The following is a 23257-nucleotide window of genomic DNA, read 5'->3' as shown; positions in this document are numbered from 1 at the left end:
ATTATGCAGGAGTTTCAATTATTCTATACATATCTATCTCTTGTGTTATAACCATTATTTCACATGTTATTGGTTAGAGTTCCTTCCCTTGTGCCTGTCTAAGACCAAACAGGTAGTATCATATTGGGCTCTCTTTCTAAAGTTAATCCAGTCAATCTTCTGAGTTTGTTCTTATAGACTTCATGAAGAATTGCACGCTTTATTCAGTATTTTTGGTTACCAGACATTCCAATTGCCAAAATGAGCTAGTGCACTACAGAGTACATGGATACCAGTGAAAGCATCAGTGACCCTCCTTTCCACAGAATACGAATTGGTGACTCCTAGTTTCTGGGGTATTCATAATCCCTCTTATTAGGAGGATGTGTGACTCTCCAGACATGCAGTGGCCTCTCTATCCTTCATTTTTCCATAATGACAAGCAGTAGAAATGCATAACAATCTGACTTATACAAATTGTATTCCCCAAATAAGTGAGTTTAAGTTTTCTAGAATAATTGGTGGAGATGTTATATCACTATTTAGTATGTTTTACGGTTATATAGAATCTTTGGTAAAATGGAATGCCAAGACAGTAACATGATTCAATACATGACACGGATTAGCAAGCTAACATTCAATTTTATTTAGTAACAAATTCCACAATAACATAATTATACTAAAAATTTATAAATACCAAGGTATGATGGCATATGCCTATTACTGTAGTGATCAAGGAGGCTTCAGGAAAGATAGTCGAGGTTTCAAGAGCAGCCTCAGCAACTTACCAAGGCCCTAAGAAAATGTGCCTCAAAAAAAAAAAAATGAAGACTGGGGACATCACTTAATGGCTAAGCTACCCTGAGTTCTGTCCACATTACAAAAAAAGAAAAAAAATTAATATTATAGAATCTCAAAAAATATACAGATTAAAAATTATTGGGATAGGTCTTCCTCTGATTTAATAGAGCATAAAAAATAGGTTTACTCAAATTTCCAGAAATGAAGATACTTAATAATCTTTAATTTATGATTAATTTTTTCTCAATCAGAAATGAAATATCCACAGTACAGTATGAAAACTATGAGGATTTAATTATTTCTACCACATTAGCTAATGCTATATAAATTTTAAACAAAACTTAAGTGCAATTTCCCACTTTCTATACTTAAATGCCTTCTCATACAAATTCTTAAATCAATCAAAATATAAGGACTTGATAAGACTTTACTTTTAATATTTTTCAAGGTTTTGTATTTGTGGTAAATATTTTGGTGTTATCTATATATAGGCATATATTTTGGGAAAAAATGTCTTTGATATTTAATACAGAATGAGGTTTTAGATGAAGAAAGTTTCAATTTGAATATAGGCTTATTTTTAATGTTTTTTAGAGTTTCTATGCACTATGAATTCCCTTGTGTTTGGTAAAGTTTTGGAGATGGAGAAAAAATTGTTTCATTCTTTCCACTTGTACCAGCTCTCACCAGTATGAATTCTCAGGAGCTGAGTAAGATGTGAACAACTGCTGGAGATTTTTCTCTTTATTATTTTTATTTATTTTTAATTAGTAAAGGTAAAATTTCTCTGCTGATTCTTCTGATATGGTATACAGTTGAATCATCCAAAATGTATTTGAACAATATTCTCATTTATAGAGCTTATCTCCCCTACAAATTCTCTGATATTTAATAAGCGATCTTTGAACTTTTGCTACATGTGTAGTGCTTCTCTGTAGTATGAAATTTCAGGAGTTTGATGTTTGAACAACTTCTAAAAGCTTTGCCATGTTCTTTAAATTTGTAGGGCTTTTCTCCAGTATGAATTCTCCAGAGATTAATAAAAACTGATTTATTTTTTTGCATTACACTCCTTATGACACATATATAGCACAATTTTTGTATCTCTATACAAAGTATGTTCTCACCAATTTATGCCAATATACATGTTCTTTTAACTGGCATTACAATTCTTAATACACATATATACCAAAATTTTTCATATCTCCATTTGTATAAAAGGTATGTTGACATCCAATTCAAGTCTTCATACATGTACTTTGTATAATGATGACAATTACATTCCACCATCCTTGCTAATCCCTTCCACCCCTCTTACCTATCTAGAATTGATCTAATCCTCCCATGCTCTCCCTCACTACTGCACTATGAGCCACCCCCCTTATATCAGAGAAAACATTCAGCATTTGCTTTTTCGGGGTGGGGGGGACTGGCTGACTTCACTAACATTATTTTCTCCAATGCCATCCATTTACCTGAAAATGCCATGATTGTTTTAATGCTGAGTAATATTCCATTGTGTATCAATGCCACATCATTTTATCCATTCATCCACTGAAGAACATATAGGTTGGCTCCACAGTTTAGCTACTGTGAATTGTGCTGCTATAAACATTGAAGTGGCTGTGTCCCTTTAGTATGCTATTTTTAAGTCCTTTGGGTATAGTCCAAGAAGAGGAATAGCTAGATCAAATGGTGGTTTCATTCCCATATCTCCAAGGAATCTCCATAGGGCTTTCCAAATTGGCTGCACCAATTTGCAGTCCCACCAGCAGTGTATGAGTGTACCTTTTTCTCTAAATTCTCACCAACACTTGTTGTTGTTTGTTTTCATGATAGGTGCAATTCTAACTGGAGTGAGATGATATCTTAGAATAGTTTTGATTTGCATTTCTCTGATTGCTAGAGATGATGAGCATATTTTCATAGATTTGTTGATTGATTGTATATCCTCTTCTGAGAAGTGTCTGTTCAGGTCCTTGGCCAACTTATTGATGGGCTTTTTTTCTTGTTTTTGTTTTGGTGCTTAGCTTCTTGAATTCTTTATTATATCCTAGATATTAGTGCTCTATCTGATGTGTGAGGGGTAAAAATTTGTTCCCAGAATGTAGGCTCTCTGTTCACCTCATATTGTTTCTTTTGCTGAGAAAAACCTTTTTAGTTTGAATCCATCCTATTCATTGATTCTTGGTTTTCATTCTTGTGCTATAGGAGTCTCATTAAGGAAGTTGGGGCCTAATCCCACGTGATGAAGATTAGGATCTACTTTTTATTCTATTAGATGCAGAGTCTCTGGTTTAATTCCTAGGTCCTTGGTCCATTTTGAGTTAAGTTCTGTGCATAGTGAGAGACAGGGGTTCAGTTTCATTTTGTTGCATATGGATTTCCAGTTTTCCCAGCACCGTTTGTTAAAGATGCTATCTTTTCTACAGTGCATTTTTTGGCATCTTTGTCTAATATAAGATAATTGTAATTTTGTGAGTTAGTCTCTGTGTCTTCTATTCTGTACCATTGCTCTACCAGCCTGTTTTGGAGCCAGTACTATGCTATTTGTTACTATTGCTCGGTAGTATAATTTAAGGTCTGGTATAGCAAAACCACCTGCTTCACTCTTCTTGCTTAGGATTGCTTTAGCTATTCTGGGTCTCTTATTTTTCCAGATGAATTTCAGGATTGCATTTTCTATTTCTATGAGGAATGCCATTGGGATTTTGATCAGAATTTTATTGAACCTGTATAGTGCTTTTGGTAGAATGGTCATTTTGATAATATTAATTCTGCCTATCCATGAGCAAGGTACATCTTTCCATCTAAGGTCTTCTTCTATTTCTCTCTTTAGGGTTCTGTAGTTTCCATTGTATAGATCTTTCACCTCTTTTGTTGATTCCCAAGTATCTTATTTTATTTGAGGCTATTGTCAATGGGATAGTTTTCCTCATGTCCTTCTCAGAGGATTTGTTTCTGATATACAGGAATGCCTTTGATTTATGGGTGTTGATTTTATATCCTACTATTTTTCTGAATTCATTTACTAGTTCTAGAAGTTTTCTGGTGGAGTTCTTTGGGTCTTCAAGGTATAAAATCATATCATCAGCAAATAGTTCTTCTTGTTTAAGTTCTTCTTGTCCTTTAGTTATTCCTTCAATTTCTTTCATCTAATTGCTCTGGTCAGTGTTTCAAGAACTATGTTGAATAGAAGTGGTGAGAGAGGGCATCCCTGTCTTGTTCCAGATTTTAGAGGGAATGCCTTCAATTTTTCTACATTTAGAATGATGTTGGCCTGAGGCTTAACGTAGATAGCCTTTACAAATGTGTTTGAACCTAAAGGGGTGTTGTATTTTGTCAAATGTTTTTTTCCTGCATCTATAGAGATGATAATATGATTTTTTTTAATCTTTAAATCTATTGATGTGATGAGTTACATTTATTGATTCCCATATGTTGAACTAACCTTGCATCCCTGGAATGAATCCCACTTGATCATAGTGCACAATCTTTTTGATATGTTTTTGTATTCGATTTAACAGAATTTTATTGAGGATTTTTGCATCTATGTTCATTAGAGATATTGAAAGACTGATCTTTTGTTAACAGTTCATCCACATTGTTTTCATTCATAGATCTTCTGTCCAGTATAAACTCTCCTATGGTCAGTAAGCAAGAACCTTTCATTTAAAATGTTGCCATTTCAAAGAATTTTTAAACGTATTTAGTCTCTCTAGTATGAATTCTCTGGTGTTGAACAAGGCCTGATTTTTGATTAAAAGCTTTGTCACATTCTTTACATATGTAGGGCTTCTCTCCAGTATGAATCCTCCGGTGTTTGATAAAGCTTGAACGATGCCTAAAGGATTTACCACATTCTTTACATTTGTAGGGATTATGTCCAGTATGAATTCTGTGGTGTTCCACAAGCACTGACCTTTCACTGAAAGATTTGTCACATTCTTTACATTTGTACGGCTTCTCTCCAGTATGAATTCTCTGGTGTCGAACAAGGTTTGATTTCTGATTAAATGTTTTGCCACATTGTTCACATTTGTAGGGTGTCTCTCCAGTATGCATTCTCTGGTGTTTGATAATGCTTGAGTGATGCCTAAAAGATTTGCCACATTCTCTACATTTGTAGGGTTTTTCTCCAGTATGAATTCTCCGATGTTTGATAATGCTTGAATGATGCCTGAAAGCTTTGCCACATTCTTTACATTTGTAGGGCTTCTCTCCAGTGTGGATTCTCTGGTGATTAGTAAATGCTGAAATATGCTTAAAAGCTTTGCCACATTCTTTACATTTGTAGGGCTTCTCTGCAGTATGAATTCTGTGGTGTCTAGTAAGTGCTGATCTTCGGGCAAAAGCCATGCCACATTCTTTACATTTGTAGGGCTTCTCTCCAGTGTGGATTCTCTGGTGATTAGTAAATGCTGAATTTTGCTTAAAAGCTTTGCCACATTCTTTACATTTGTAGGGCTTCTCTCCAGTATGAATTTTCTGGTGTTGGAAGATGCATGAATATTGCCTAAAAGCCTTGCCACAGTCTTTACATTTGTAGGGATTTTCTCCACTATGAATTCTACGATGATCATTAAGTAGTGATCTTTGACTAAAAGCTTTGGCACATTCTTCACATTTGTATGGTTTCTCGCCATTATGAATTCTCTGGTGTTGGACCAGATTTGATTTCTGACTAAAACATTTGCCACATTGTTCACATTTGTAGGGCTTCTTTCCACTATGACTTCTCAGGTGTTTGATAATGCTGGAATGACGCCTAAAAGCTTTGCCACATTCTTTACATTTGTAGGGATTCTCTCCAGTATGAATTCTATGGTGTTCAACAAGCACTGATCTATAATTAAAACCTTTGCCGCATTCTTTACATTTATATGGTTTCTCTCCAGTATGGATTATCTGGTGTTGAACAAGATTATATTTTTGATTAAATGATTTGCCACATTGTTCACACTTGTAGGGCTTCTCCCCAGTATGAATTCTCAGGTGTTTGAAAATGCTTGAATAGTGCCTGAAAGTTTTGCCACATTCTTTACATGTGTAGGGCTTCTCTCCAGTATGAACTCTCAGGTGATATGTAAGTATTGATCTCTGAATAAAACATTTGCCACATTCTTTACATCTGTAGGGCTTCTCTCCAGTATGAACTTTCTGGTGTTTATTAAGATCTGATTTTCGATTAAAACCTTTGCTACATTCTTTACATTTGTAGGGCTTCTTTTCAGTATGAATTTTCTGGTGTTTAGTAAGGTCTGATTTTCGATTAAAAGCATTGTTACATTCTTTACATTTGTAGGGCTTCCCTCCAGTATGTTTTCTGTGATGTTCAGTTAGCAGTAATCTTTCATTAAAAACTTTGTCAATTTCTTTACATTTGTATGATTTCTCTCCAGTATGAATTTTCTGGTGTTGAATAACAAGAGATCTTCGATTAAAAGCTTTGCCACATACTTCACATTTGTAAGTCTTCTCTCCAGAATGATCCCTTTGGTTTGGAGTAAGGGTTGAATTTTGTTGTAAGGCTTTGGAAGTTTCTTTACATTTCTCAGAGCTCTCATTAACATCAATTTTCTGGGATACAACAACTGAGCTTTGATTAAAAGCTTGGCCACATTCTTTACATTTGCAGAATATGTCACTGTTATGACATCTCAAGGATTGAGAAACGGTTGAGAAATTGTTAAACTTGAGACTTGCTTTACAATTACAGGGCTTCTCTTGGGCATGGATGCTCTGATGCTTGACAGGTAGCGATTTCTGATTAAAAGTTTTGTCATATTCTTTAAACATGCAGGGTTTATCACTGCTGTAGTATATGTGGTATTTACTAAGGGTTGAGCAATCAGATACTTTGATACAACTTTTAAAGTTTTGGGGTTCTTTCCCAGTACAAATTTTCTTATATTGAATGAGGACTGCAAGTGGATTAAGAGCTGTTTCATATGTCTCGTATTTGTAAGATTTGTCTTGCTTATGAATATTTGGATTGGTAACAAGTTTTAAGCACTGAAGAGAAAAACTACCATGCTTTTTATCTTTGCAAAACATCTTTGGAAAATGAGTATACAGATGTTTTCTGGCATTGTTACCAATAATAAACTTTCTATGAGGCTCTTCATATTCATAATTTTTATCAGCAATATACATATGCTGGTAATAACCTGGGGTAGAGACCTGGCTAAAGATGTTACTTGTTTCAATATATATGTAGAAAGTCTTCCAGAAATCTGTATCTGAATTTTCATTAAACAATAGTGGGTAAGTAGGGACAATCCCACAAGTGTTAAAATTGTGTGTTTCAGCACATGAAGGAATTATCTGTTTATTGTCTACTAATGGACACTTTGTAAAGAAACTCTCAAAATAATCACATTTAGAAGATAGTCCTTTAGTTTTAAATCTCTTGTCTATAGAAATGTTCCAAAGGAAGTTTAACTCAAAGCTACATTTGAAATTGGTCAAGTTAAAAATTGAAGCATGGACTAGATGTCTTCTCAGATTTTCCATATTTTCTTTCAGAGAAAATATATGCTTCCAAAATTGCTGTGGATTTATTCTTAAGGACATACAGAGTTCTTGAAAAGTAACAAGCATAAATGGCAGTATTTTCTGAGATATTATTTGTTCTTTATATCTGTTACCAGTAAAATTTTCACTATGAACAGTCACTGATAATTGGTTTTGTCCCTTATAATATGATTTTTGAACTTCACTCTCACTTATAGTTTCCCATAATTTTCTTGGTGGTAAATAGTCAAGGTTGCAATTCCCATATCTTCCCTTTATTACTTTTTGTAATAAATATGTTATGCCCTGCTCTGGTGAAAATTCTTCAGTATGATGAGAAGTCATGGCTGAAATAAATATAAATAAAATTGGTATTACTTAATAGACTGAGGTGAATATATTTTGCAAATGTACCATATGAAATTATAGCACTGTCGGGACACCAGCAGGAGAACAGTTTACTAAATACAATGCCATCATTACTCTAGAAATACATAAACTAAGTAAAAGTGTACAGACAAAATTACATTGTGAGAACTACCAAAACCATATTAGAGTTCATGTTCCTGCTCACATCCCACATGGGTGTTTCTGTTGGAGGGATGGGTGAGCTGAGAAATAAAACCTATGAAAGTAAAACCATGATATACACACAAAAGAGAAGCAATGTTTTACAAAGTTGGTGCAATAATGGGTTAAGCCAATCATAAGGGGGTGGCACCCAACAAAGATAGAGCCACCACTTGCTGTATTTATAGCAGTATAGATCAAAGGTAATTCATAGGTATTAAGATTTCAGTGTGGGGCTGGGGATGTGGCTCAAGTGGTAGCGCGCTCGCCTGGCATGCGTGCGGCCCGGGTTCGATCCTCAGCACCACATACCAACAAAGATGTTGTGTCCGCCGAGAACTAAAAAATAAATATTAAAAAAAAATTCTCTCTCTCTCTCTCTCTCTCTCTCTCTCTCTCTCTCTCCTCTCTCACTCTTTCTTTAAAAAAAAAATTTAAAAAAAAAAAGATTTCAGTGTGGGAAGATTCTTGTCTTTGTACTTTCTTCTTCACACAATAGGATATGGGTGAGGGTAGGCAGTTTGTTTTGCTCTTAATGGGTCATGCCCATCACTGATGCTGTTCTGAACTGTAACTGAGCTATGTAGGAAGCCACATAAGCCACACAGTCTCAAAACAGCAGGATTTCTGCTGGGATTTCCAGACACAAGACTTTCCTACCTAATGGCTTCAATGTTGTTTTAGTTCCCACACAGCTCACAGGTGGTTTTCTGCGTATCCCCCTTATTTATTTTTTAAATGCAAATGATGGGCAGTTATTTAAGCATCCTGGATCCTTGTTCTGAGGGCCCAACAACTTATTATCATGATACAAAAAAGAACTAGTAGCAAACATATGATTCCAATAATACATGATGCATAATATGTTGAAACATATTTCAAGGTTTAAAGCATAAGGAGATTGAATACAGTCTCACAGGCCATAGCATAAAACCTATTTGCAATTCTAGCCTACAAAGTCAGGCAGAGGGCCATTTATATAATGTAGAAAATCTCAGGCTGCAATTAAACACCAGAGATCTTTTAAAATACTAACTCCACTGGAAGCTAGAACATTACCAATAAAACTGAAATGAGTCATGGCATCCTTACAGGGATGTCCTTTGCCAATTCTTGGAGACCAATCCAAAAATATAATCACTATTTCTAGAAACTTTATGTTTTACTGGCATGACATTTGCACATTTCATTCATTTAGGAAAGGTACAAAATTCTATTGCAGAACAATTGGAGCAGTAAGGTATTGGTAAATATTCCATGGAAGTGACTGGCTTGTTATGAGAACGTACTATTTTAATAACTGTCCTGACACATAATCTTAAGTCCCATGGGCCAGCATGATTGGCTGGTCTAGGTCCCCCATATACTCTTTCCCTCAAAAGATAGTTTTAAACAGCCAGCATGTTTATCATGGAACCCGCAAATAGGTAACTGCTCATTGTAGCCAATATAATGAAATCCAGTTACATGGATGGGTGTAATGTGAATATCTGTAAAACATCCCATCATATCAGTATCATTAGTAAATATTGGGATGGATTTTCCAGTCCACACCACCGTGTGTACTACAGGTGGACATGGAAAATAGGTCTAATGAGTTTCTACATGGACCCCACATCCCTTGACAGTTCAATAGAGTTATCATGACCACAAACATTGTGCTTGGAGATTTAATATCTCCTTTTTGTTGAACCATTTGCTCAGTCTTTTGGATAAGATTCTTCAGTTGCTTACACACTGGCAGTTTGAGTGTTTGCATGGCAGGGCCATCCATGCTCATCCTTTTCCTCCATATTACCTTCCTATTCCTTCTGGGGTGAGGATTGACATCTCTGGTTTAAATTTTAGTCATTTGACTGTTGGCTCTAGGTCCATGTTTGATGGCACGTTTCAGTACCCAAATAGGACAAAATGAACCTTTGGGAAAACACAAACATGATCTCCACTCCTTATTATCACTGAATCTGGTCCTTTGCACTATCCTGTTTGTAAATCTTTCCACCAAACTAGGACCAACAGACCTGTTACAGTGGAAGACTTGTCTCAGCAGCACTATGGCCTTCAGAATCACAATTTTAAAAATTTAGAACCAAAAAAAAATCAAGGTTATTTAGTGGGGTCTTATCCCCCCCCATTATTTGTGTAATTGTAGCTTAATAAATAAGTGAGCCCACTCTACAATGGCTTGATCTTGAGGATTACAAGGAATGCCTGTTTTATAATTAACATGAAATTGGTGACAAAACTTGAAAGAAGAACTAGTTGAAGCTAAAGCATTATCAGTTTTAGTCTGTGTATGACAGTGTAATGCTGCAAAAGCCCATAGGCAATGAGAAATAATATGTTGAATTTATCTTTGCAGAGGCAAAGATAAATTAAGAACAAGTATTCACAATAATATGAACAAAATAATTTTTGCAAAACTGAAGCATGTGAGTTACATACATTTGACATAGCTGATTTGGCAATAAAGAATGGGGATTATCCCCTGTTGGTGAAGACAGAATATGTATAACACATTATGAATACTGGCAAACAACTTGATAAGCTTCTTCCCTACAGATTTTTTTAATGTAAACTAGAAGCATTCTGATGATGTAAAATGTGTGAGGCTTCTACAAAATCAAATAAAGATATTTGTTGACAAGCAGCAATAAGCTTTTCAATATTATCATTAACTGATGCCAAAGGATCTGGAAGCTTCTATAGAATGTGCTCTGATATGGCCAATGAAGATTTTTGATGCATTTGAATTGTCTTTTGTAAAGTATGAAACAAATGAAATGTTGCTTTTGGTGGTATATCTACAATACTAGCTGTTTCAAAATGTTTAGGAACTCCCACAATATATGCACTATCACTATAAAACACTAACTGGCTCATTAGTAAAATTAAGTAAAGCATATGAGGGTTTGAAGTTCTGCTCACTGTTGAGTAGTTTATGTTGTCTGTATTATCTCAGTATGAGCATGGCTACAGAAATCTGCTTTTCCTGAACTTGAGCAATCAGTAAAAACTGCCATTGCTGTGGCTACTGGTTGAGCACATACAATTTCTTCAAAAAATAAATGAAGTTACAAGACCAAACTGAACAACATTATCATGAGAATGAAGACTTCCTACTTGACTAGGAAAATAAGCAAAAGCTATTTTTAAAATATTGGAAGATTGCCAGAGCCAACTATGCTATTGGATAGAAAAGGAGGTTACAATAATAGAATGCTCTGATCCAACCAAATTTAAGACTCATGTTCTACCTTAATGAGTAATTGAAAATCACAAAACCATGTAATGCAGTCAAGGACTTTGAGGAGAGTGAGATAGCCAGATCTGGCTAAAATCCATTTTTTCCCCCTGTCTTAGTAGGTAGTTACCTTCGTTCCCTTCTTGCACATACACTTATCTGAGTATTAGTTTGTAAATCATAATTTAATTGTTCCTCCAAATCACAAATGATCCTGCCCAGTCAACAATTCTAATGAATTCTGTTTATCTCTGCCTGCTCAGAACAAAATTCCATCCAATTAGATTTCCACAACAAATATTCACATCTTAAAAGGAAAGCTTTCACCAGGGTAACCCAATCAGTAGAGGACAGGGCCTCAGTACAAACTGATTCTACCAAGCTTTGAACAAAAGGTGAGTTTAGGCCATGCATGAAGCAAGCGGATTTTAACCCCTTTTAATGTTTAAAAAGAACAGAAATATGAATTCTTATATTTTGGTTTGGATTACGTGGATCCAACTGCCCCAAAATAGGGTATAATTTGAATCCCATTAAATTTCCGCCACTGCTTTAATGGCTCTAAGGCCCTGTTGAAACAAGAAAAATTTTACACCATACCACACCCCACCCCCAGACTTCATTGCCTAATGGCTTCAACAATGTTTTAGTTCTAGCACAGTCCATGGATGGCTTCCCAAAAATGGTAAACAAGATGAGTCCATTACTAAGGAGTGTAATATAATTTCCCTCTCTAGGGAGGGATATTGTGTTACTTGTCAAACATAGTCTTTCCTTCTTTGTAAATATATTCAACAGAGGTCTATGGACTCTTTAAAACTATATGGACAAAATTTTTAATTGGAAAAATACATGTCTTGAGAAAATTCACAATAAAAACAAGTTTGAGAGACAATTAAAAACATGGCATAGCCTATATCTGTATTACACAGATGACACCCAACACATGACGATCAAGGTAAATGACTTGCTTTGGATTTTTTAAATTTTTGTTATTTACTGACATATTTCATTGACAAATTAAACTTTATGTATTGCTAGTTATATCATGGTATTTTTGAGTATATATATATCCAGTGAATGAAAACCTGTATTAGTTCTTATAATAATCATTTTGTGCTTAGAAAACACTTGTTCATTCTATTAGCATTTATCAGGAATACAGCACATTACATTGGCTACACTCATGTGGTCCAACACAACTCTCAACCTTCTTATGCCCATTAAAATAAAATACTGTAGATGTAGAACAACACTACACCAAACACAGTGCCTGGGAACATCAATTTACCCATCTGAGTTGGTTCCAAACTCAGATGCTCCTGCAACTGAATTTTTTTGATCTGCTTTATTTCACAATAAATGACAAGATTTTTTTACAACTAATAAGAACAATTCCATATTTTTCTCAATCAATCATCAATGGGCACAAAGGGTGAGTTCATAACTTTACTATTGTAAATGATGCTTGCAATAAACAGTGGAGATATCGCTTGAACATGCTGATTAAATCTCCTGTGGACACATAATTAAGATTTGCATTTCGAGTTCACATAAACGTCTACTTTTAACTTTTATTATATATGGTTTTTGAGATTAAGCCCAAGGATACTGTACCACTAAGTTATGAAACAAGCCCTTTTAAACTTGTTAGTCACTAAATTGTTGTAACTTGTCCCAAACTTGAAACACTTGTATGGCTTCTAAATAAGCTGGGATTGACAGTATGCATCACTCTTGTCTATTTTTTAATAACATTCAAACTATTTACCAAAATGACTATAAAATCCATCGTTGGCTGATTTTCAAATGGACAAACCAATTAAAAATAATACACCACACACACACACACACACACACACACACACACACACATAAATGAAAACAAGGCTTAACCAATATAACAAACTAAAGCAGCAGGAATTAAACATTAGAAAACTGAGAGTTATGAATTACCTGAAGTATAGAAAATAAAAATTTAAAATAAGTTTAGTGAGCTAAACCAGAATACAAAAAATTGAACAAAAATCAGAGAAAAATTATTGATACAAGCAGAAATTTTATATTTGAAAAATATAAAATTTTATATTTGAAGAATTTTATATTTTAAGATCAAGGGTTAATGTGCACAGCTATAATCCCAGCAACTTGGGAGACTGAGCCAGGAGCTTCATAAGTTTGAGGTAAGCCCCAAGATCATGAAATCATGTCAAAAAAAAAGTTGGTTTTTTTTTAATAAACATGAGGTATAAACTCAAAATCAAAACCTAAGAAGTCCAATTATCTCCAACTGGCGGTGGGGTGGTGGGGCAGGGGGCGGGGGAGACATGAAAAGACTCAAAGCAGGTTTTCATCAAAGACTAAAAATTCACAAAGAGCTGGGCAGGGTGGTACATGCCTATGCAAAACCAATGATTTGGTAGATTGATGCAGGAAAATCACAAGTTCAAAGCCAGCCTCAGCAACTGATCAAGAACAATTAAGTGAGAACCTGACTAAACAATTAAAAAAAAAAAAAGGTTTGGATATGTTGCTCAGTGGTTAAGTACCCCAGGGTTCAATCTCTAGTACCTCCATAAAATTCAAAAAGACAAATACTTGAGGTCACAAAAAAAGATGTAAAGCCTATATAATTATTATGCAATTCCTTAGGAAGATTTACAATACAGAATGGATTTCTGGATATATGTGCTTGGTTGGCATTTTTTTTCTTTTACCCTTTTGACAATATTTGATCTGTAAATAGTGAAGAAAAATAAACACTTTTAACATATATAGATGCCTCCAAAGAGCATCACCACTAGATCTGTCCTCTAAAACTACTAAAATAATCCATTATAATGAAAAATAAATCTGTACAGCAACACAAATTACATGAAATTTTAAAGTTCCTTTGGGGAAAAAAACATCACTTTCAAAGACAAAACACTTAATCTGGCAATACAATTTGAAAGACAAAAGCATAAAAATCAATATTAACTTGTTAATGTATATGCAATATTAAAATAACTGTAAAATTATCAAAATTGTGAAAGTATATATGAACAAAACAAAATTTTATAATAAATCAAATTTAATTTATTACTAGCTCAAAATACAGTGTAAATTTAATGAAATTTTTTAAAAATTATTTTTTAGTGTTAACAGACTATATTTTATTTTATTTATTTTTTTTTTATTGGTCGTTCATAACATTACATAGTTCTTAATACATCATATTACACGGTTTGATTCAAGTGGATTATGAACTCCCGCTTTTACCCCGTATACAAATTGCTGTATCACATCAGTTACCCTTCCATTGATTGACATATTGCCTTTCTAGTGTCTGATGTATTCTGCTGTCTGTCCTATTGTCTACTATCCCCCCTCCCCTCCCCTCCCCTCCCCTCCCCTTTTCTCTCTCTACCCCTTCTACTGTAAATCATGTCTTCCATTTGTATTCTCTTGACTTACCCCTCCTTACCTCTTATATGACATTTTGTATAACCCTGAGGATCGCCTTCCATTTCCATGCAATTTCCCTTCTCACTCCCTTTCCCTCCCACCTCTCATCCCTGTTTACTGTAAATATTCTTCTCAAGCTCTTCGTCCCTACCCTGTCCTTGTTTACACCCCTTATATCAAAGGAGTCATTTGGTATTTGTTTTTTAAAGATTGACTAGCTTCACTTAGCATAATCTGCTCTAATGCCATCCATTTCCCTCCAAATTCTATAATTTTGTCATTTTTTAATGCAGAGTAATACTCCATAGTGTATAAATGCCACATTTTTTTTATCCATTCATCTATTGAAGGGCATCTAGGCTGGTTCCACAGTCTTGCTATCGTGAATTGAGCTGCTATGAACATCGATGTAGCAGTGTCCCTGTAGCATGCTCTTGTTAGGGCTTTAGGGAATAGACCGAGAAGGGGAATAGCTGGGTCAAATGGTGGTTCCATTCCCAGCTTTCCGAGAAATCTCCATACTGCTTTCCAAATTGGCTGCACCAATTTGCAGTCCCACCAGCAATGAACAAGAGTGCCCTTTTCCCCGCATCCTCTCCAGCACTTATTGTTGTTTGACTTCCTAATGGCTGCCAGTCTTACTGGAGTGAGATGGTATCTTAGGGTAGTTTTGATTTGCATTTCTCTGACTGCTAGCGATGGTGAGCATTTTTTCATGTACTTGTTGATTGATTGTATGTCCTCCTCTGAGAAGTGTCTGTTCAGGTCCTTGGCCCATTTATTGATTGGGTTATTTGTTATCTTATTGTCTAATTTTTTGAGTTCTTTGTATATTCTGGTTATTAGGGCTCTATCTGAAGTGTGTGGAGTAAAGATTTGTTCCCAGGATGTAGGCTCCCTATTTATCTCTCTTATTGTTTCTTTTGCTGAGAAAAAACTTTTTAGTTTGAGTAAGTCCCATTTGTTGATTCTATTTGTTAACTCTAGCGCTATGGGTGTCCTATTGAGGAATTTGGAGCCCGATCCCACAGCGTGTAGATCATAACCAACTTTTTCTTCTATCAGATGCCGTGTCTCTGATTTAATATCAAGCTCCTTGATCCATTTTGAGTTAACTTTTGTGCACGGCGAGAGATAGGGATTCAGATTCATTTTGGTGCAAATGGATTTCCAGTTTTCCCAGCACCATTTGTTGAAGATGCTATCCTTCCTCCATTGCATGCTTTTAGCCCCTTTATCAAATATAAGATAGTTGTAGTTTTGTGGATTGGTTACTGTGTCCTCTATTCTGTACCATTGGTCCACCCGCCTGTTTTGGTACCAGTACCATGCTGTTTTTGTTACTATTGCTCTGTAGTATAGCTTGAAGTCTGGTATCGCTATACCGCCTGATTCACACTTCCTGCTTAGTATTGTTTTTGCTATTCTGGGTCTTTTATTATTCCATATGAATTTCATGATTCTTTTATCTATTTCTACAAGATATGCTGTTGGGATTTTGATTGGCATTGCATTGAACTTATAGAACAGACTATATTTTATTCATTTATTTATATGCAGTGCTGAGAATTGAACCCAGTGCCTCACACATGTGAGGCAAGCACTCTACCATTGAGCCACAACCCCAGCCCCATAATGTAATCTTTATAAAATCTCATGTGAGTTACAAAATAAACAGCCATACAATATGCAAAGTGATATGGGAAAGAAATCAAAGCATGTCAGTCTGAAAATCAATGAACTACAAATTAACTGATTAAGAAAAGTAGAATAATCAATTATAAGAAATGTAGAAAGCTCTGTCAGGTGTAATAAGTTCTTCACTTTTAGAAAATTGTTTGATTGTACCTGCAGTATTATAAAACACAAATCACAAAGCTTGACTAATAGAATTTAATCTAAAAAATACTATTGTATGTAGTGTATACAATGCTTTTAGGGTAAAAACACAAATAAAATGCAAAAAAAAATGAGAATACTGCATACAACATTAACCAAAAGAAAAGAGGAATAACAAAATTATATCATGCAAAACATAGTTTGAAATAACAATTACATGGGATAAAACAGATTTTTAATATAGAAAACTGTGACAGGTTAACTAGAAAATTATATGAAGGTGAAAGTAGCTAGGTGCTATGGCACACACCTGTAAACCCAGCAGCTAAGGAAGCTGACACAGGATTGAAAGTTCAAACCAGTCTTGCCAACTGAGAAAAGCCCCAAGCAAGTTAGGGAAATTATGTCTCAAAATAAAATATAAAAAGGACCAGAGATGTGGAGCAGTGGTTCAGCACCCTTGGCCTCAATCCCCATTACCAAAATACATTACTTAAACATAAAAATGGAAACTTTTTCCCCCCTACATTACTACAATAACAATATGAACACTTGTAACTCACATCATACTTCCCTAATATAGAAAGCAAACATTGAAAAAATTGGACAACAAAATAGGAAATAACATTGTAGTACAAAATAACATTGTAGCTTCTTGTAAAGTCAAACTAAATGGGAATCACCAAACAGAAAAAAAAGAAAGACTCAGAAAAACTATTTTAAACAAATTACATTTACAAAAGTAATGTTTTCAATAGTAAATGAAATATTATACTGGATACAATAACTCCGGTTATAAAAAGTTTAAAAATATGAAAATATTAACATTTCCTATATATTATGGAATAAAATTAAAATCAAAATTGAAAGTGAGTCTGGGATTGTAGCTCAGTGGTAGAGTACCCTACCTTGCACCTGTGAGGCACTGGGTTCAATCCTCAGCACCACATAGAAATAAATAAAGATATTATATCCAACTACAACTAAAAAGTATTTTTTAAAAAAGTGGAAGTGATGTTAGAAAATGGACAAATATTTTGCAATAAGTTGATTTGGTCTTTTTCATGAATTGAAGGGCAAAATTAAAATATTTCTACTCCTCAAAGTTATCTGGGAGTTCATGCAATATCTATTAAACTCCAAATGTTATTTTTCCCAAAAAGATAAAAAAGATATTCTACAAATTGTTGATTAACTCAAAAATATTCAAAACACAAACAAATCCGAACAATGCTCTTTTCTGACTTACAAAGCTACAATATTCAATAGTTAATACTGACAACAAGTTATACCACTAGGCATATAGAATTCTAAGTGAGTATGGTAGTAAACCCAAAAGTTTATGGCAAATTAAGACATTTGCAATTGTTAAAATATTATTCAAAAGAGACATCATGTCAAAGCAAACCAAATACTCCTTGAAATGAGTAAATAAGAAAATTTAGAATATATAAACTACAGAATATTTTTCAAGTCCAAAAAGGTAGAAAATTTTGTAAGATCTATAATAAGGAAAAACATAAAGCAGATTTTGTTAAAAGAAATAAGTCACTAGAAGCTACTGAAGTGGGTCTGGGGTTGTGGCTCAGTAAAAGAGTGTTCACCAAGCATGCGTGAGGCACAGGGTCCAATCTTCAGCACCATATAAAAATAAAATAAAGATATTGTGTCCACTTAAAACTAAAAATAAATAAATAATTTTTAAAAGAAAAATACTGAACTGTTCTACTAATATAAATAAGATAGCTAAACTTAAAAAAATTTCTTAACAAAATGGTGAATGGTGTTTGAGATGAGGCAATATAAATAAACCTTGTTTTTATGAGATTTCATTTGTTTTGAGATATAAAATTTCTAAAGACATTATATAATAATTTGAACTAAGTATATTTGAGATGTTGGAAACAGCAAGTTTTATTTGTGGTTTTGATCACAATTAAAATTTCAAACACTATACAAAAGATAAAACATTTTCTTTTCTGTACAAAAAAATGCCATTTTTTCCTAAAAAGCAAGAATTGAAACCTAAGTTATTAAGGATAGCCTTTAATTTGCAATCCTCCTACATCAGAATTCCTAGTAGATGGAATTACATGAATGTTTATTATCTATATATTTATGAATTTGTTCTAATGTGTAGTGTAGCATAAAGCATTTTAAAGGTAGCTTTCAAAATTTTGCAGTTTTGTTCCAATTTTTTTTTTTTGCACATTGGTGCAACCACTCTAGAAAGTAGTATAGAGATTCTGAAAAAAAAAACAAAAAACTTGGAATGGAATTTAACCTGGTTGTATCACTATGTGGTATATATACAAAGGAGTTAAAAATCAGCTATCACATTGACACAGACACACCAATATTTATAGCAACACAATTCAAAATAGCTAAGCTACAGAGCCAACCTAGATGTCCAATGAAAGATGAACAGATGAAGAAACTGTAATATATATATAAACAATGAAATATAACTTGACCATAAAGAAGAATAACTTTGTGACATTTGCTTGTAAGTGGATGCATCTGGAGACCATCATCTAAATTAAAGAGCCAATTAAAAAAATAAAGATTGAATGTTCTCTGATATGTGAATGCTAACCCATAACAAGGGAGGGTGAGGAGGGGAAAAATAGAAGTTTATTGGATTAGACAAAGAATGAAGAAAGGAAAACAGAGGGCTGGGGAAACAGCTAAGTTGGTAGAGTGCTTTTCTTGCATACACAAGGCCCTGGGTTCAATCCCCAACCCGCATGCGCGCGCGTACACACACACACAAAAGTAGGATGGAAATAAAGGAGAATGAATCTGATTATATTCCTATGTACATATATGGATACAACATGGTGAATTTCAACATTGTGTACATCCACAAGATTGGTTTCCCAATTAGAATAAGATGTAGTCCATGCTTGTATAAAGGATCAAATAGTTTTTACTTTTATGCATAACTAAAAATAACAAATAAAAAGAATTATTGTGGGGGAGGTTTCCAAGATGGCAGATAGAGAGGTTGCCTTCCTGGCTGCTCTGTGGTGGGAAAACAAAAAAGCAGACACGCAGCTTTTCCAAGATGGGTTTTAAAAAAAAAAAGTGAGGAGTGACTTGGATAGTCAGGGGGTTGGATATTTTAAAAAATAAAATAAAAAAATCCCAGGCAACATAGCTGCTGCCACAGCCAGGCTAGAAACACCAGCCAGAGTTGTTCCCCCATGAGCACAATGGAAGGATAAGGGAATTAAAGAAGCCTGTATGGATTCTTGGGAGACCCAAAGCATATCTGGAAACAGCATTTAGATATCAACAACATTGTCCAACAAACCTGAAAGATGTAGTATCCAATATCCTGCTGAGGAAGAGTAGCTACCATCCCTCCAAGAAGCATGCAGAGGACATCATAAGGAAACATTCTGCAGCCACAGCAAAGAGGCTAGCAGCAGACAGAACCAATGCCTAGTAAATCCAAGTTTGGCCTGAAATACAGGCCCAATAAATAAACGCACACTGAATGACATATAGTGTTCTTACATGACCAGCAGAAAATCAAACATGGAGAGAGGTAGTCTCTTAACAGACTACTGGTCATGTTCAGCCTCCAGACACCTCCCTCTCCAATCTGGCTCCTTACAATACTAGTGAGAGAGAGGCTTCTGGTAAGGAATTTGGAAGAACAAGGGGGAAGAAATTGGAGTCTGAATCCAAGACCAGGAACTGTAGGGTCTCCATGTGAGGTATGGGACTAACAGTTGGCTCCCTACCACAAAAAGGGAATCCAAGTGAAATCCTTGGGGTATAGTCTTTCAGCCTGGACCAGTAAGTCTTGGACTCTGGAAGTGTGCTGATTTAAAATCTCCAAAACAATGGGGATCAGTGAATAGTCTGGAGCCTACTTCAACCTAAACACTGCCTCCAGGAATTTTGACAATTATATTACCTCTTGCACTCCAGCAATCCAGAGGTTGGAGCATTATGCTTAAGACAACCCTCCAGATCACTTCAAAAGGCAGAGATTCTGAAGGAAAAATAATAAAAAAAAATTAAAAAACAGTAGAAATCCTCAAAGTGAATGAATCAATAAATCAAATAAAAACTCAATAGAAGAATCAGCAAAAGACTAGACCACTTGGAAGACATAAACTCAGGCAATGAGACAAAATACATAATCTTGTAAATAAAGCTAATTATGCAGAGAAGATGTTAAGAAACCATGACCAGAACATCCAAAACATATGGGATGACATGAAAAGCAGAAGTTTGGAGATTTATTGAAATAAATGAAAGAGCAGAGATATAAACCAAAAGAATGCACAATTTTTTCAATAAAATAATATCAGAGAATTTACCAATCCTAAAGAATGAAATGAAAGATCATATAGAAGAGGTTTATAGGACACTAAATGCATATAATTAGAATAGGCCCACACCAAGACATTATAATGAAAATGACTTACAGAATAAGGATAGAATTTTAAGGGCTGGGAGAGAAAAATATCAGATTACATATGGAGTGGGGGGAAATTGGGATCTCAGCTGACTTCAAGCCAGACATTCAAAGATAAGAGGTCCTAGGATATTAATACCACATTCTTAGGGAAAAAAATGGATTTCAATGAAGAATACTATATCCAGAAAAATTAAGCTTCAGATCAGATGATAAAATAAAAAACTTCCATGACAAACAAAAGTTAAAAAAAATCACAACTCAAAAGCCTGCACTACACAACATTCTCAACAAAATATTCCATGAAGATAAAATGAAAAACAAAGCAAAAATCAGCAATGGAAGGAATTATACTACAGGAGTAATCAATCAAAGGAGAAATTATTTCAACTTAAAAAACAGAAATAAACCCAAGTGGCTGAGAATACATATCATATCTAAATCATAACCTTGAATGTAAGCAGACTAAAGTCATCAATTAAAAGACATACACTGGCAGAATGGATTAAAAATGAAGATCAAACGATATGCTCTCTCCAAGAGATTCCCCTCATAAGCAAAGACATTCACAGAATAAAAGCAAAGGGATGAAAAAGAATATATCACTCACATGGATTTCCTACACAGGCAGGAGTTTCTGTCCTCATAACAGATAAAGTTAACTTCAAGCCAAAATTAATCAGGAGAGATGAAGAAATACATCTCATACTGTATAAACAAATAATACATCGACAAGACATAACACTTGTTAATATTTATGGACCATCTACACACACCAGACAAACCCTTCTTAATTTCAAGAATCAAATAGACCATAGCATAATAATACTGGGTAATTTTAGCAGACCTCTCTCACCAGAGGATATATCCTCCAAAGAATAGTACAAAAAACTAAAAAGTACAATCAACAATTTAGATTTAAAAGAAATATATTGAGTATTTCATTCATTAACAAGTGATCACACTTTCTTCTTAGCAGCACATGGTTGCATCTCTAAAATAGACTGTGTAGATTCTTTTTCAATTTTTAGATTATCCATTTTATTTATAACTGGTGCTTAACATTTTAGGCCAGTGCCTCACAAATGCTAAACAAGCAATCTAACACTGAACAACAACCCTAACACCAAATAGAAGATATATTAGGCCACAAAAAAATTCTATGAAAATTTTTTAAAAAATAGAGAATATACCCTGCATTCTAACAGATCATAATGGAAAAAACAATTAGAAATCAATGATAAAGTAAAACAAACAAACAAACAAACAAACAAAAAACCAGAAGCTAATCTAACATTGAACAACCAATGCATAGAAGAAGAAATCAATGGCAAAAAACAAGTTGATGACGATGTGGGGAAAAAGGCACACTCATGCATTGCTGGTGGGACTGCAAATTGGTGCAGCCAATATGGAATGCAGTATGGAGACTCCTTGGAAAACTGGGAATAGAACCAACATTTGACCAAGGTTTCCCACTCCTTGGTCTATATCCAAAGGACTGAAAAACAGTATACTACAGGGACACATTCATATCAATGTTTATAATAGCAAGATTCACAATAGCTAAAGTGTGGAAATAACCTAGATGTCTCTTGGTTGATGAATGGATAAAGAAAATGTAGTATATGCACCCAATAAAATATTACTCAGCAATAAGAGAGAATAAAATCACAGCACTTGCAGATAAATGAATGGAGTTGGAGAATATAATGCTAAGTGAAGTTAGCCAATCCCAAAAAACAAATGCCAAATGTTTGCTCTAATTTAAGGATGCTAATTCATAATGCTGTGGTGGAGGAGAGGATTAGATGAAGCCTAGATAGGGCAAAGAGGAGGGAAGGAAAGGGAGGGGCGTAGGGGTAGGAAAAACAGTGAAATGAGATAGACATCATTACCCTGAGTACATGTATGAAGACATGAATGATGTGACTCTCCTTTGTGTACAACCAGAGATATGAAATTTTGAGCTCTATACGTGTTATAGAATTGTAATGCATTCTGCTGTCATATAATAAATTAAAACAAAAAAATGTTTTGAAAAAATAAATAAAATAAACACAGCCACACTAATTAAGAGAAAGAGAACAAGTCAAATTACTAAAATTTGTGATGAAAAAGGAAGTATCATGATGGACACTACTGAAACACAGATGATAATCAGAAACTACTTCAAAAATGTATACTACAATAAAATAGAAAATCTTTAAGAGGTCTGCAAATTTTTGGAGACATATGACAGAACCAAATTGAATCAGGAGGACACATACAATTTAAACACATCAATTTCAACTAAAAAGATAGAAGGAGCTATCAAAAAAAAAAAAAGCCAAGGACCAAATGGATTATCAGCCAAGTTCTACAAACCAAGTGGATTCTAAGCCAAATTCTAGCAGAAATTCAAAGAATTAACACCAGCAGCCCTC

At 34.5% G+C, this 23257-nt stretch overlaps 1 protein-coding gene across 1 annotated transcript in view; it reads right to left on the bottom strand.

Moving 5' to 3' along the window:
* Positions 1-4479: 4479 nt before the first annotated feature.
* LOC144253664 (uncharacterized) overlaps positions 4480-23257 on the bottom strand; it is a 106621-nt gene continuing 87843 nt past the window's right edge. The window contains exons 3-4 of the mRNA XM_077796190.1: positions 20293-20297; positions 4480-6006 (exon numbers count right to left, since the gene is read on the bottom strand). Of these exons, the coding sequence (XP_077652316.1) occupies positions 4480-6006; positions 20293-20297 (1532 nt within the window). The remainder of the gene's footprint in view (positions 6007-20292; positions 20298-23257) is intronic.

This window comes from Urocitellus parryii, chromosome 3 (genome assembly GCF_045843805.1).
Source record: "Urocitellus parryii isolate mUroPar1 chromosome 3, mUroPar1.hap1, whole genome shotgun sequence".
Classification (NCBI taxonomy): Eukaryota; Metazoa; Chordata; class Mammalia; order Rodentia; family Sciuridae; genus Urocitellus; species Urocitellus parryii.
Note: the sequence above shows the minus strand (reverse complement) of the source record. Positions and strands in the feature narration are given on the sequence as shown.